The 14,994-nt window shown below is 34.9% G+C and overlaps 2 protein-coding genes across 21 annotated transcripts in view; one reads left to right on the forward strand and one right to left on the reverse strand.

The window, feature by feature from the left end:
• The window catches only part of PARPBP (PARP1 binding protein), a 289,156-nt gene that overhangs the window by 245,233 nt on the left and 28,929 nt on the right, over nucleotides 1-14,994 (reverse strand). For 17 of the 20 annotated variants that reach the window (XR_008437136.1, XR_008437137.1, XR_008437132.1 and 14 more), the window contains exon 11: nucleotides 7,017-7,158. Coding sequence is in view for 3 of the 20 variants with exons in the window: in XM_053977701.1 (XP_053833676.1) it covers nucleotides 6,055-6,389; nucleotides 7,017-7,158 (477 nt within the window). In the remaining 17 variants the exon portion in view is untranslated. Of the gene's footprint in view, nucleotides 1-5,427; nucleotides 6,390-7,016; nucleotides 7,159-14,994 lie in introns of those variants that run through there. The other 3 variants (XM_053977701.1, XM_053977700.1, XM_053977699.1) reach the window with 2 other exon arrangements.
• PMCH (pro-melanin concentrating hormone) lies at nucleotides 4,421-5,743 on the forward strand. The gene is made up of 3 exons (XM_053977708.1): nucleotides 4,421-4,733; nucleotides 5,234-5,435; nucleotides 5,656-5,743. The coding sequence occupies exons 1-3, from the start codon at nucleotides 4,482-4,484 to the stop codon at nucleotides 5,703-5,705; spliced, it is 504 nt and encodes a 167-aa protein (XP_053833683.1). The 5' UTR covers nucleotides 4,421-4,481; the 3' UTR covers nucleotides 5,706-5,743.

The raw sequence follows: 14,994 nt of genomic DNA on the forward strand, positions 1-14,994 counted from the left end.
CTTATCATGCAAACTGACTCAGAGGATCCAGCTCAGAGAACCTGGACTAATGTGTAGGACACAACTACATCATCACTAGGATCCATGGATAATATGAACAATATTGATGATAACATTCATTTACCTTACCCAGACCCCTTTCAGATAATAGCAACGAGAAGAACTGCTGCTCTGCTCCTCTCAAACACCAGCTGTGGTCAGCCTTACTATCACTGTGCACCAGCAGGAGCATTCACTGCCCTTTAGGGGCGTTAATCCACCAACGGTTCCTGCACCATTGGTAAAGAGCTATCAAGAATCAGTATTGCTAAAAAAAGTATTCCTCCTTTCATGTTAGTTATGCAAAATAAATTACTCCCCTCAGCACTATCAAAACTGTATGAACAGTAATGGTGAAGAATAGAAAACACAGGAATTTTAGCAGGCTTGCACTGGATAGCCAGCTTCAAAGCCTCTCATGGACATCCTGTGCTCAAATGAAGCTCAAAATTGCAGTTGCACCTCTTGCTTTTTCCTGGATTTTTTTTTTTTTTTTTGGCTGAAATCCTCACATCTGCCTGCAAAGTAAAGGGGCCCAGTCTTTTTATCCTCTTTATTGTTCTCACAAGGAAGTTCCTGCTGTTGGCTGGTTACAGAATAATTGAGTGTGCTTTGTCCAAAGGCATTTCTCTCAGAAATGCAGATTTTTACATGAAAACAGAATATTTCACTATCACCACTGTTTTTTTTTTCTTAATTAAGAAGCTATTATGGCTTGAACAATCTCCCTCTTTTCCTCTTTCCACTTCATTGATTAATTGGGCATCCTTAATAGATTTACATATGGACTGCTTTGCAAAAGGTCCTTCAGAAGAAGAAACTTAGTTGTTGGCAGGGGGGACATATTTCAGGGGGGGTTAATTTGTTTTTAAACAGTGAATCAATTCTAAACATAGTGTATTAGCAAATCTTTCCTACAGGAAAAGACCATTTTATATAATACAAATAATTCTAAAAAAGGACAGACACAGTGATCAATATGCTTATCACTAACTTTGTTAGAAGAAACTATGCATAAATTGTTCTCTTCTACTGCTGCACAGTTCCTTAAGAAATATTCACATCTTTATGTATTTGCTTCAAATTAAATTCTGAAATGCTTTTCAAAATAAACAGCAGAAAATATTTTTAATGTCTTCAACTGTGAAATTAATTTGTAACACAAATTTAACATTTAATTCTATAAATACACAGAGTATAATTCAACAGAGGACTGAAATGGATACCCTGGATCTTGGGCAGAAAATTGGTAAAAATCACTTAGTTTATGGCATTTCACCCCCACCCTTTTCTTGTACATTCCCCTGACACATTTACAGAAGATGACTTTTAGGTTCTCCAAATATTTACAGCTGTGCTCCTGCACAAGTCCAGAGCTGATCTCTTATATGCAGCATTGTGCCTATTTCATGCTAAATCAATTTGCTGATTCCAGGTGACTACCAATTCAGCAGGAGAAACAACAAAACAGTGCTAGGCAAGAGTCTTAATTTCCTACAGTCAATAATGAAGTCTCCTAATTATCTCTTATCTGCCCTGTGAACTGCTGTCACACTCTTTCCGTTTTTAGCACAGAGAATCTCCACTTTAACACCTGCTTGTTAGGTTTGGTGGGAAGGGCTTGGAACTAAAACACTGAGGTATTTAGAACAATACACAAGAAAGGATTAGTATTTCCACAAATCAGACTAAAATACAGCTGTTTGTATAAAATGTACAAGATCCAAACTAAAAATAAAACAAACAAAACAGATCCCAACCACCTTTAAAATCAGAAGTAGTAAGCCATTGGCCAAATTAACATTCACCAATTGGTTTTGTGCTATTTTAAGATTGACTAAAATTATTTATTAAGGTTGCTTAAATAGTTTCTCTTGCATTGTGAAGATTTCAATTCTGATAATAGAAAATAATTGACTTTATACAATACATACACCTGCTTCATTTAGTCTTCAGTCAATACTAGGAATTAGGTTCAAGCACTTGTACATGGTAATTACAGTAGCTACAAGACCAAATTAAACTATTGCTATTGTTTTGTAACTCATTTCTAGAAGAATTCAAACAAGTACAGAGAAAGTCCAGGCATGTTATCACCTAGATTTTATTTACTTACATATACCACGTGATATTTCTGATGTTAAGAGTTCATATTTTGTTGTGACTAGATGCAAAGTGGAAGCGAGAAGAATTTCTCAAAGTAATTGTTATTGTTCTGAAAGCACTACTGGGTTAATAATACTATTTATAATTTTTTTAAAAGTCCAAATAATGGTGAAAGATAGAAGCTGATGTATTAAAACATTTTACATTTTTACTAAAATTGAAAGTTGCAGGAGGAAGAAATAAAAATGTAGATATCAGTGTGCTAGGATTCCCCAAGGCATTATGAAGAGCTGTACACAACACACACATAGCATACCTGCAGGTGTACAAATGTTTTCTGCCTGTTCAGAGCAGTTGTTAAGTCATTGAATTTACAGACATGTGCTCTGAATTTCTTGGCAGCCCAGTTAGAAGTTTATACTCGTTATCACTAGAATCACCCTGGATCTTCAACAATCCTTTAAAATTAACAACTACTTCAATAAGCAGTAGAAGATCCTGGGGCAAGTACCATAAGTTTGCCCTGACTTCACATTCTTTCACAGACATCAGCTTGTGTCTCATAGTAGAAAACCAGCCAGATGCTGTAGATGGACTTTCTGAATGACCCAGGTCAGTTGTACTCATTGGAGCTGTGCTTTGTATTACATGACAGAAACATTTGAAAGTCAGCCCCATGTGAGATGCTGCACACCTGTGGGTGCCAGAGCTCCAGAGGAGCAGAAGCTCCTGTCACCTACCCAATTACTGGGTTGATAGTTTGTTTTCAACCTCTTAATGATAGACCAACATATGAAAAAGAACAGCTTGCTCCAACACAGCCCCAAAGCACTCCTCTTGTTCTGTCAAGGCTGAGCTAAATGAAAAGTACCTGCAAGAGAGCATACATGGCTTTTGCTTTATTAATTGAACAAAACTGTAGACATATTTAATGTGAGGCAAAAATTAGCAAACAGAGATTGAATGAGAAGTATTAAACCATGTACAATGAACTCCCAAATGTGTCTCCTTTGTGGCCAGGCAGTTAAAGTCAAAGGAAAAAAAAAACACTTCAATTACCCAAAGGCAAGTACAGGCTCTACAGCAAGGAAATGAAAACAATGAAAAGCAACAATTCTGTTTGTGAGAGATGCTTTGCCCAGAAAGGATTAAATGCACTTTTCTCATTTGGAGAAAAGAGGGTACACCAAACACGTTTTTTAGTCAAAAAACCTGCTTAGTCAGGCATGACATTTTCCCATGAAATGCCTTACCAAGAAATTCCTTTGGCAAGGCAGGTGCTTTTCCCAGAAGTTTAGCAGGGAACAGTGGCCAATTTCCTAGTGCTTTGCCTTGAATAGCAGCATGGTTCCCTGCACTAAGCTAAAGGATAAAACATGAAGTACTAGCTAAGAGGCACACAGTCAATGAATGTGTGGTTTCTATCACTGACATTAAGAGATTAGCTAAATTTCAGCTGGCCCTATTTGCTTCCCAGATAAGGCAGAAAACCCCAAACCAAACAAAACCAGCCAACAGCAACAAAAAAACCCAGCCCCATCAAACAGTAACAAGACAACAGTATGCAGAAACGTCTACATTTCCTTCCATAGGGTAGCAGATACATTTCAAAGGCATTTCAAATGAAAAACTGGAGTTTACTTTTCTTTCTACATTCTTAGCAAGAATATTTGACTATGTTATATTTGTAGCAGAGAAAGGTCCACTTCCAGTAAGAAAATACAAACATAGTTAATTAGGTACTAATAAATATTTCTAGCCATTAGCTCTGTAAAATGCAACCTGACGTAATAGACATCAAAATACACATTAATTATTTTAGCTTTAACACAGTAGCAGTCTAAGCTATCATCAAATTTCCAGAATTTCTGCTCTTTAGTGAATCCAGTTTTGGTCAAAACTATGATGCATCACAGCTTTACAACAGTCCTGCTTACTTATGTAGATTAGTTCCTCTTCTTAAATTGCCTTAACCAGAGGTAAGGCTTTATAAACAACACAAATGGACATCAATTTTTCTGTGAACTTTGTTGTACTGATCCACCAAAAGGAACTAATCTGTTCTAAAAACATACAAAGAAACAAATTAGGTATGACAAAGAAATGTTTTAGTTCTAAACAGGTGGGATTAGAAGGATTATGGAAAAGGTTACTCCTTAAAATTAGTCATTTTAAAAGCATGAATTCATCAGCCACTGAAGTAGTTTCCATTCAACCTGTGAAATATATAAAGTGTGCCATTCCAGAAATGGAAAACATAATTATTTACCACTGGAAATGCTTTCTTAGAATTTAAGAAGCGCCAAACCTCTATGCAAGTGTTAAATAACTAAAAAATGTGCATCTCATCATATATCCTAATTCTCTCCCTTCTCTCTCTTTTTTCTCAAGGTTTTCTACTCTCAGTTTCAAAGTCTCTGCAAGAGGTCGAAGATGAAGATATGTTGCTAGCTGCATTAAACCTAGGAAAAACTCTACAAAATGGAGACAAAAGTATGAGTAGAGGAGCTATACCTTTGCTGAAGCACTACAAGACTGAAGACAGCAGTGTTTTCAATTATAAGAATGCTGGAAACATGAAGTTTTTGGTGAGTTCAGTTTTAAATTTTGGCTTAATTGTAAAATTGAAATTAATTTATACCCCTTTAGAAAACAAGTACAACAATTTAAAGCAACAACGAGGTAAATATATAAAAAATATCAGTTTAACATAACATAGTCAAGAAAAAAAATTCAACTCTATATAGCTAATGCCAAGATTCTAAATGTGTAACTTGGAAAGTTTAATTAAATCTGATTTTCACAAATAGTAGCCAAAACTTGGAGGATGGGAGTGGGGGGAAGGTATAATAAGAAACTTATATTTATATTTGATGATGTCCTTATATGCAGCAACAGGTTTTTAACTTTGCCAAACACAAAACTCATTTAATTATGTTCATTAAACCATTTTGGCCAAAGATGCAATACAGGTCATTACTATTAAGGTATGATTTTGAAACATAAAAAGTAACTTCACTGTTGAAGTATAAAGAACAAAATGGCGTGAACTGACTTTAAATAAACTTCTTGTCTGCCCTCAAAACAGGACAGAAGTTCCAGACATGATTTCTTCAATCATGTTAAGCCAATCAACTTAGGCAGAAAGCAACTACCTTATCCTGCACTGAAGGGAGCCATGGCTTTTCCAGCTGACACTGAAATTCAAAATATTGAGTCAATACAGGAAAGAGATACTACAGATGAAGAAAATTCAGCTAAATTCCCTATAGGAAGAAGAGATTTTGACAGTAAATATATTTTATTTTTACACAAAAAATTATTTCATTCTGGTAAAGTACAGTGCAATATCAATATAGCAATTTGGTAAAGGTTCATTTAGAAACTTCCATGACTGTTATGATTTGGTGTATGTGGGAGGGAGCATTTGTTAAAGTAATATTTCCAGAAGCCATAGGAAATCTGGTTCTTTGATGATTTAAACTTTCAAGCTCTTCTTTTCTTCTGTAGTCCTCAGGTGTATGCTGGGAAGAGTCTATCGACCTTGTTGGCAAGTGTGAAAACCACTTATCTCCACCACCTTCTCTGAAGATTAAACATTTTATTCTGAATTTAATGTAATTTGAAGTTACTAAGTGTTAGTGCAACTGTACATACATATCCAAAAATAATTTTCTATTGCATTGTAGAAGGATACATAATTCATTACCCAAAATAACAGTGTAATTATTAACAATGTACTGTTATTCAAAAATAAAATACTTCAGCATAATCCAGACTTGTAAGCAGTTGTCTACTATAATACACAAGCTACTTTCAATTATTTGTGTATGAAAGGAAGTAATTCGTAAATTTCACCCATTTTTTTTTGCAAAATTGTCAGCATACCATGTATGTGAAAACAAAAACTTAGAGTTGAAAAAAGTGAGTTAATTTTGCCTGACCAGCAATCAACTTATTCTTACTTGCAGTTTTGGTCTGTTTTCTTTTTCCACCAATTTTGCTGTCCAATTCCTTCTTAAAGCTGTTTGAAGTCTTAAGTCTTTTAGTATTTTTTTGCAAAGATGGTTCACTTTCCTTGTCACAGATTATTTTGTCATTATTCAAATCCATCTGTTCATTCTCAGAGTTCTTGTTCCTTGGCTGACAACTCAGCTTTCCCATTTCTGTATAACTTCTAGTCTGGTGAACACTTTCAGAAATAGTTCCAAGCCCTGGTACATCAAGATATGAATTTGGACCTTCTGTCATGTAAGAATATCAAAAACATATGTGAGGAAATAAAAAGTTACCTGGGAACATACATCCTTTTTCTATAAGGACTGCCATGGTTTTTTTTTCTTAATTTAAAAAAAATGTATTACCAATAAAACAAAGCTATGCTGGTCATTGATATTAAATTTGCTATGTGTTCATAAGTGCACTGCCAATTTAAAATTACATTGCTCAAAAACATGTAAGAACTAACATAGGGAAGAGGATTTATAACTTTAAGCTTTTGGAAGAGAGGGTTAAAGGGCATACAAATTTTATATATTATAGAGTTTGTACTGCAGTAAAACAAATTTTCCCCCCTTTTAATGGCAAAAATATAAATGACACTTGGCTTACTTTTGTAGAATAAGAACAAATATGTCATATATGCAACATATATCACTCAAGATAGCATCAACACACTTTTCAAACATATTTTCAAAGCATTGGCATTACAATTCTATTGCAAAAAGATTTAACTGGCATATGAGACATTGAGAACAACGAGACATTTTTGTTCCTTTCCTTGAAAACATCTGAGTTATACTAAAGGCTTTTTGGATAGCATTTAAAGTACTAACCATCACATTTATTTATTCAATCCTACCACAGCTTACCTGTGGACTTTCCAGCTTTTAAATGTTGCTTTGGTACAGGATGTTTGCAGGTTGGAATTGCATGGGAATGCTGACCACTCTTTTCACTCAAGTCATTTTTATACGTACAGGCAAATTGGGATTTAATTGAAGATTGCTTCATCTGCAAATACCAATCTGCCATTAGCTTCTATTATTTACAAATTGAAAGACAACACCAGTAAGACTTGTATAATAATGAGCTTTCCCATTCTTTTCATGTAAAATACCAGAAAATTCTCACATTAAAAAGAAAATTAGATAATCATTTGCAAATCATAAGGGCTTTCAAGAATAATAATTTATTATTCTATTAAAAGTACTAAAATAGTTCAAAAATATTACTTTCAGCTCTTTCAGAAAGGTGCACATTAAATGCTAGGGCTTCAAATTAAAGTTTTCTGTCTTAAGTTACCCCTCTCTTCTGATAGACTCCACTGTTTTGAGTGGGTGCCACAACTACTATAGTCAATTTTCATACTTCTGCAGCTCATCATCTATATTTATATATGAAAGAGGAATATCAAGTACTATTTCAGATGTCACATTTATTTACAAAACAAAGCCATTTCACCACTGAATGCCAGTGTCTAACTCCTCACTTGCCAAAACATACCCATTTAGTTCAAGTCACAGGAAACATTTCCTCAGCTTATTCTTAAGTTACAGCTTCACATCAGCTGAGAATTTCGGGTCAAGTGTTGTACTTTCTGCACAATTGACCGTAGGTGCTATAGGCACTGCAAGACAAATTCTGCCCTCACTGTCATTTGAAAGTGCACTGGATTATACAAATTATATTGAAAGATGTAGCAGATAACTACAATACAACTGGATTTTTAGCTTATAATTCTATCACAACAGCACAGGCAAATTTAAATGAATTTGAGCTGAACAGGTGCTTCAGTAAAATCAGAGGAAAGAACAAGCAATAAACACTGTTCTAAAATAAATATTACTACATAAATAGATAGCAGGAGTGATTTGTCGAATAAGAGGTTTACAGACACTTCTCCGATTAAAAGGTTTGCATTATGCAAGTCTACTTTTCTTCTTAGCACAAGCAAGATTAAACCTTGCAGATCAGATTTGACCCTTAGAGGTATAATTTTCTTCTAACTCAAATTCTCAGATTTAGACAGAAGGAAAGAGAATAATGTTCCCAGAAACCTCCTTTCACGGAGGACTTCATCCACAAAATTCAGTCACATTGATGCCAGTTTGATCAGATCCTGCTTTCCTGCATATAGGGTACCAGACTCAAACTTATTGCTGAGATGCAACCTAGACATCTCTTCATGGTACTGCTGTTGGCCAAGTGAATACACAGAGAATTTGGCAAAAAATACCTCATTCATTTACAGAAACACAGTTGTTCTTTCTGGTTCAAAATGCCTGGACATATATAGCTTTACTTTAATCCTCAGTATTCCCTTCAAGAGCCAAAAAGACCAAGTTTTCCCCATTGTCTATGACTCCAAAACTGCAATCTATTTGGGCCAGATAACAGACTGGGAAAGAAAAGGAGATTTAACAGGGCAAACTAACAAGCCTGACTCTCAAAAACTCAAATCTCTTTCTAATATTAATCTACTTTGTACTTTAAAATATTTACCACAAAATATGACTACGTGCATAGATATTTACAAGGTTTGTATGCTTCAAGATTATGCCTCAGCTCACTGACTCTAAGTAGAATTATAGAATATGCTGAGTTGGAAGGGACCCACAAGGACCATCAAGTCCAACTCCTGGCCCTGCACAGGACACCCCAAGAATCACACCATGTGCCAGAGAGCATGGTCCAAACATTTCTTGAATTCTGTCAGGCTTGGTAGTGTGACCATTATCCTGGGGATCTGTTCCAGTGCCCAATCAACATTCAGGTGAACATCTTTTTCCTAATATTGAACCTAAACCCCTCAAAAAGCTTCATGCCATTCCCTTGTGTCCTATTCCTGGCCACTTGAGAGAAGACATCAGAGTCTGCACCTCCTTTTCCCCTTGTGAGGAAGCTGTAGACTGCATATGCCATTGTATTCTTTTCAGAAAGCGTTTTGAAGGATAGAGCAGCTGTCTAGTTTAAATTTAGTGAACATCGTATTGTACAATTACAATATTAAGAAGATACAGGGCTTGCATTTCCTTTCAGCTTCAGGTTACTGTAATATTAATGAAAAATATTTTCCAGTATTTGGTATGTTTTTGAAAAACATCATCTTAATCCTTTACAAATTCCTAATTTCTCAATTATTGTTCAGTAACTGACATATATCAATGATTCTGCAACAATAAATTAAATGGCTACATTCATATTGCAAGAGGCAAATAAGCTACAATTTTGCAAAGTTGATAAATCTAAAATAAATAGAGCATGAACAACAAAGTTTGAGCAAGAAAGCCTGACAGTTACCATTCTATAAGCAACAATAAATGCAGGGTTTTTTTATAAACAGTGTTTCTTTTTGCCGCTCCCATCTGACACTTGACTAATTCAGTTTGTAGGGATAGAATATGTGGAGTCAACAGACAGAAGTCAAGCTCAAATACTGAAAAAGTCACAACATAAACCAATCTGTGTTTCAACTTCACTGAAGATTGACATATGTCTATTGCATCACATATCAGTCAGGCATTTGCAAACAGGTCCCAAAGCTCTACAAAATCAGAATGTGGATGCTAGAACTAATCCAGAGGATGTATATATGGTGTAAGACAACTTGTTGAAGCAGTCAAACTTTTCAACTAGTCCAGGAACATATATTCACTACAGCTCTGTACAGGACTGTATTACATCGGTTGAAGTAGCAATAATCACATTTTAACAGCCTGAAGGCAACACTAAGGAGCACAAGTCTAGCACCGAATTAGAAAGGAGCGCTTCAGTGGAATGTTTTTAAGAAGAAACATCAACCTAAAATTTACTTGAAGCACACAATGAAACCTGTTAACAGCTTGAAAAAGCTCTTAGAAAAAAGCCCTTAGCGTTCTTTGTATTAAATTCCCTAAAATTCACTGCTTTAAGAACACCACTCCAATGACCCACAGCTTTGGGAGAGAAAAAATGTTTGGAGATCAGTTTGCTAACTGAGTAGCTGTACACAAATAGCACACAATGAACTCAGCTTTACTATTCCTTCTCTTCACAAGCAAGTCAGATGTTGCTCTTATCCCCATACAAAGAAAATGTCTGCTGCATTCCAGAAAAAAATGTTCACTGTTACCACTCTTCAGCTGGGAGAAAGTAGGACAGAATTTACAACTCTTCCAGCACAGATAGGTCAATTAGAAGTTCTAATAAGCAGATAAAGCAGTACATTCTCCCACCTTGACATCTGTATCTAGAGAAATGTTTCAGTTGTTCAAAATGCCCACATTAAACAGTCACTTTTATGTGAGATATTAATGGTGCATGCTCTATTTATTTTAAAAAGTTAGATTATAATCTGTTCCAGATCTCCTTCCAGCATCTGCATACAGTACTGCCAATATTTAGTCACTAAGAATGTTGAGATTTGGTTTTTATGCACTGGAATGGCATAATAGAATTTGAAAACCTACATCAGTAACAACAAACACATGCTTTTATTTTCTAGCCAAACAACTAGAGTACTATTTGGAAGAGAAAAAGAGATAAAAAGAAAATTTATTTTCTCCATCCTTAACCTTGTCCTTTGAGAAAAAAAATATTCAAGGTAAGTTGAAAGAGGAAGTTGAAAAAGGGACACGAGTACAAAGGGACAAGTAACAAAATAATAAATTATATCTTTACCAAACTAAGGCATGTTATTAAAAAATATCCTGGATATCTCTGGTATTAGCAAGCTTTTATTGTACTGAAACAATAATTTTATTTTTTTTTAGCATGATACTGTACCAGCCTTTTGCTATCCCAAAATAACCTGCTACTGTTTTGAGAACATAAACCCCAAATCACCTCATTATTGGCTTTCAAACCAAACTCACAGCTATGGATACTAAAAGTAGTTTACGGGTCTTATAGAAATAAAAATGGTATTTTCTACACAAATGTGGATTATCAACTGACACCAAGTCTTCGCTCAGATTTTGTGCTGAACATATAACTTTATCATTCTCTTTACTTCTCTCCTCTACTAAACTACTAATCAACTTTGGTGTTCTCCATAATTATATTGCACTTAGGAAATAACTAGTTCTTGCAACAATAGATAAAACTACTACCTGAAGAAGATTGTTTTCTCTATTACTATGACTCTTCTGTTCACAATTACAGTGAGCATACAAGAAAATTCTTGATAACTTCCTGTTGATAGTTTTCCAAGTCAGAGTTTATTTGTACTGGAATCACAAATAGGCAAAACAACTCTCTCAAGTAACAGCATTTAGAGAACTAAGCTATGAAAAATAACAGCAGTGCATGAAGCTAGATATTAAGTCATTTTATAGAGACATGAAAAAGTTACATGAGAAAGGCAGACCAGGACTTTTGCTTTGTGGAGCTTTTCTCTTGGAAGGATTTCTATACACAGTAAAATTACAATGAACTTCAAGCATGCCAAGATTTGTTAGAGTTCTTAAGCCACAAATTCTTCTTAAAACTAGATCTGCAGCTATGTTCTGAATTGGAGGGAAATAGTGCCTCATATAGGAAAGGTTGTCTCCGGTTACATTAAGAAAAAAACCACACCAAACTACTGAAAGTCCTTGCAGCTGTTTCAGGGTAAGTCTGCTAACAATGCAGCATGATTTCTAAAACAATATATCAAAAGGCCAAAACAATCTTAACTTTACAAAAAAAGATCTCTTACACTCTGATATATTGCATGCTTACAGCCTAATAAATTTGATTCTTCAGTTCTCAGTTCTGAAGTTCTCAGTTCCACTCAATCCCATTAGTTCAGGAACAGGATTTCACCTACAACTTGAAAGTCTCAATATTTTGCAGTGCAGAACAAAGATGAAAATCTTATTATGCAACATTTTTGTTGTCCTAAGTTGCTCCTCAGCCTAAACAAAGCAGGTTATTGTAACAGCCTGTTCATTCCCCTCTCACACCACTAAGCAGAGCTTTAATAACCCATTGAAATCTACAAAATAACTAGTCAACAACAGGGTTTCTACTCATATCACATAAATAGAAATATGATTCAAAAAAGCAGATATAAGGCTGGATGAACCCTTTTCAGATGAAACAACCCTCTCCTGTCCACTTAACCTTCTTATGTACTCCAATAAAGGAGACAAGATACATAACAAGGACAGCTGACAAGAGACATAATTCAATACGTGTTCCACAGACCTTTCTGAATTAAAGACTCCTATAAAATACCACTCACCAGAAGACATTTCACTTAAACAATAGATAAACTAGAAACCCAAAGGAAAGGATTTTTCCCAAAGGAAAAACCAAGTTTCATATTCTTGTTCTTACCTACTTCTGCTAGAGGAAATGAAACAATGCAACATGCTTGCTCCCCAGACTTCTTTCTCATCAAGCAATAAGAGCAACAGCTTTGCTTCCCAACAAATGCCAATATAGTTACATGATGTTTCTGTGTTTCTTCCAGTATTTAATGAGGGTTGATAGAGAAAAAATATTTCCTTGTCATTCACCACTGCCAGGAATTTGTTTTGGCACAATGGATATATCCACAAGATTTATGTTATTTCTGAACACCAATTCCAGCTCATAGCTACCTGTTTATTTTATCCACTGTCCTTATTTTTAGATACTAAAATACATACTGATGACATACCCTACGTCTAAATATTATCCATCTGCATTCCTCTGTGTAATTCCATAGAAGTTGAGAAATCAGTTCCTCTTAAGGAAGGAGGGCACAACAACATTTTATCTCTTGCTTTTCTAAAATTTTATTTTAAGTTAAGGTGTTTCTCTTTTTTCTTTCTAAATTCTCCTAAATGTCTTTGTTTAAATATAGGGACTTAGCATACAACCAAACTAAGCACCACTACCATGTTTTTCTTCCGTTCTCAAATACCATGAAAAAGGTAACTTCTATGGGTAAGTCCTAATGAGACATCCTTAACTTACACTGTAGACTAACCACCTAACACCTATCAGAGGCTGCATGGTAAAAAGGCACTTAGGACAGTCTTTTGGAATTAAAGTTACCATCACACATATGGCTAAAGAAACTCCTCTGAAGGATCACAGATATTGAGAAGAAACATAACATTGCTACTCCCTTATTCAAAAAAAACAAGTATCTGGTATCTCCTAAAGCAATTGCTAACATGAGTGCACTATGCATAGCAAAATTTGTAACTGAATTTTACAAGCAACCTGTATGCATTTCAAGATGTTTGCATGGAATAATAATGGAGACTGACACTCTGTGTAAGAAGGTGGTAAATATTACCACAGCACTTGAGATCTATAGCTATGGACAAGGAATTCTTTGTGCTATGTGCTGTACAGTAAGGACAGAAAAAAATTTATTTCTACCAAGAGACATTACAATCCTAGACAAGAAATATATGGATTCACAGTGAAAGGAACTGAAATTAGTCACTGTAATGGGCATTTATCTCAACAAAAAGCACTACTAAGATTTGAGGAGAGGTTGATTTAAAGGTACTGAAAAAAGTTTGAAAGGAGTATAATGAGTTCTGCAGATATCTACAGGAAATCCCTTCAGCCATAAGAAACAGTGTAAAAGCTAAAAGGGTTCAGGTGAAAATTAAAAAATGAACAACAAAGACTGGTACTGCAGGCTGAATATAAGCAAGGACAGAGCAAAGCAGCAAATAAAATAATCAATGCATTCAGACAGGCTATAACAAGTAGTTTATATGTACCACAATTTAAAGGAACAGACTGAGATGCAAACACTAGGATGGTATCTAGTGTCTAATCACTTTGATAACAATCTTTGGAACAGTAATCTCAGTGAAGGAATGTAGGCTAAAGTTGCAGCTAACAAGTCCAAGAAAAACATACAGCAGCACATCAAAAAGTAAAATTAACACCTAGTAAATTGCACTTGAGTAGACAGAGAAAAATATTCCGGAAATGTCATGGAGTGAAAATATAATGTACAATACCTTCTTCAGTGTTATAGGAATACACCAGGACAGACAGACCTACCACCCCAAGATAAGAGCTGGGTATCCACAGCATAGTGTAGAATTAACAGAAGATACCAGTTTTGACAAAAGGGACACTTGGGTCACTCTAGATCTGTAAACTGTTGGTAGCTGAAGTTTTGTTTGTAGATGTATGCAGCCACAAAGAAGGTACAGAAAGAGAAAAGAGAAAGATATGGACTTAAAAGAATATGGAGGAGTAGAAACATGCAAAAGAAAATGCAGAAATTTTTAGAGGTAGAGAGAAAAAAAAAATGAAAGATCAACATTTTAAGAAAGAAGTAGTATTTTATGTAAGAGGGCAGAAATAAAAAATGAATGGCAGAGAACTGAGTCTTAGTTATAGAAGTCATTAGTTGTTTGTCAACAATCATTTTAGTTGACTCATTTTTGCTCGCTTCCATCAAAAACCTGTCAAACCAGCAAATGTCGCAAATGTGACAGATAATTACTTTTAGATAATTTTTGCACTTTGATACTGAACACAACTCTTTGTGCATCCAATTACAAAAGTTTCATTCAGATAAGAGAATGATATATTTAAACATTTTATGCAAACATCATGACACATTTTTGCTATTTGATGAGTAAAGCTGCTATCTAAATATGCTGCTTACATAAAATAAAGTTGATCCTGTATTAATTTTTTCATAACTTGCCTATGAGTTTTAAACTAAGTTTCACCCTACTTAGTGCATGTATCCAAAATGCTCGTCATTGACCCAATCCATATAAAAGGACTCAGAATGAAGTTGAAGAATATTTAAAATGCATGCTGAAAATACTGACAGTGCTTTTCATTTTGATGTCTACTTCTTAGACATGCACTATGTGTTCAAGTTTATCTAATGTTCAGTGAAAGATATTT

The sequence above is a fragment of the Vidua macroura genome, chromosome 5 (genome assembly GCF_024509145.1).
Source record: "Vidua macroura isolate BioBank_ID:100142 chromosome 5, ASM2450914v1, whole genome shotgun sequence".
In the NCBI taxonomy this organism is placed as follows: Eukaryota; Metazoa; Chordata; class Aves; order Passeriformes; family Viduidae; genus Vidua; species Vidua macroura.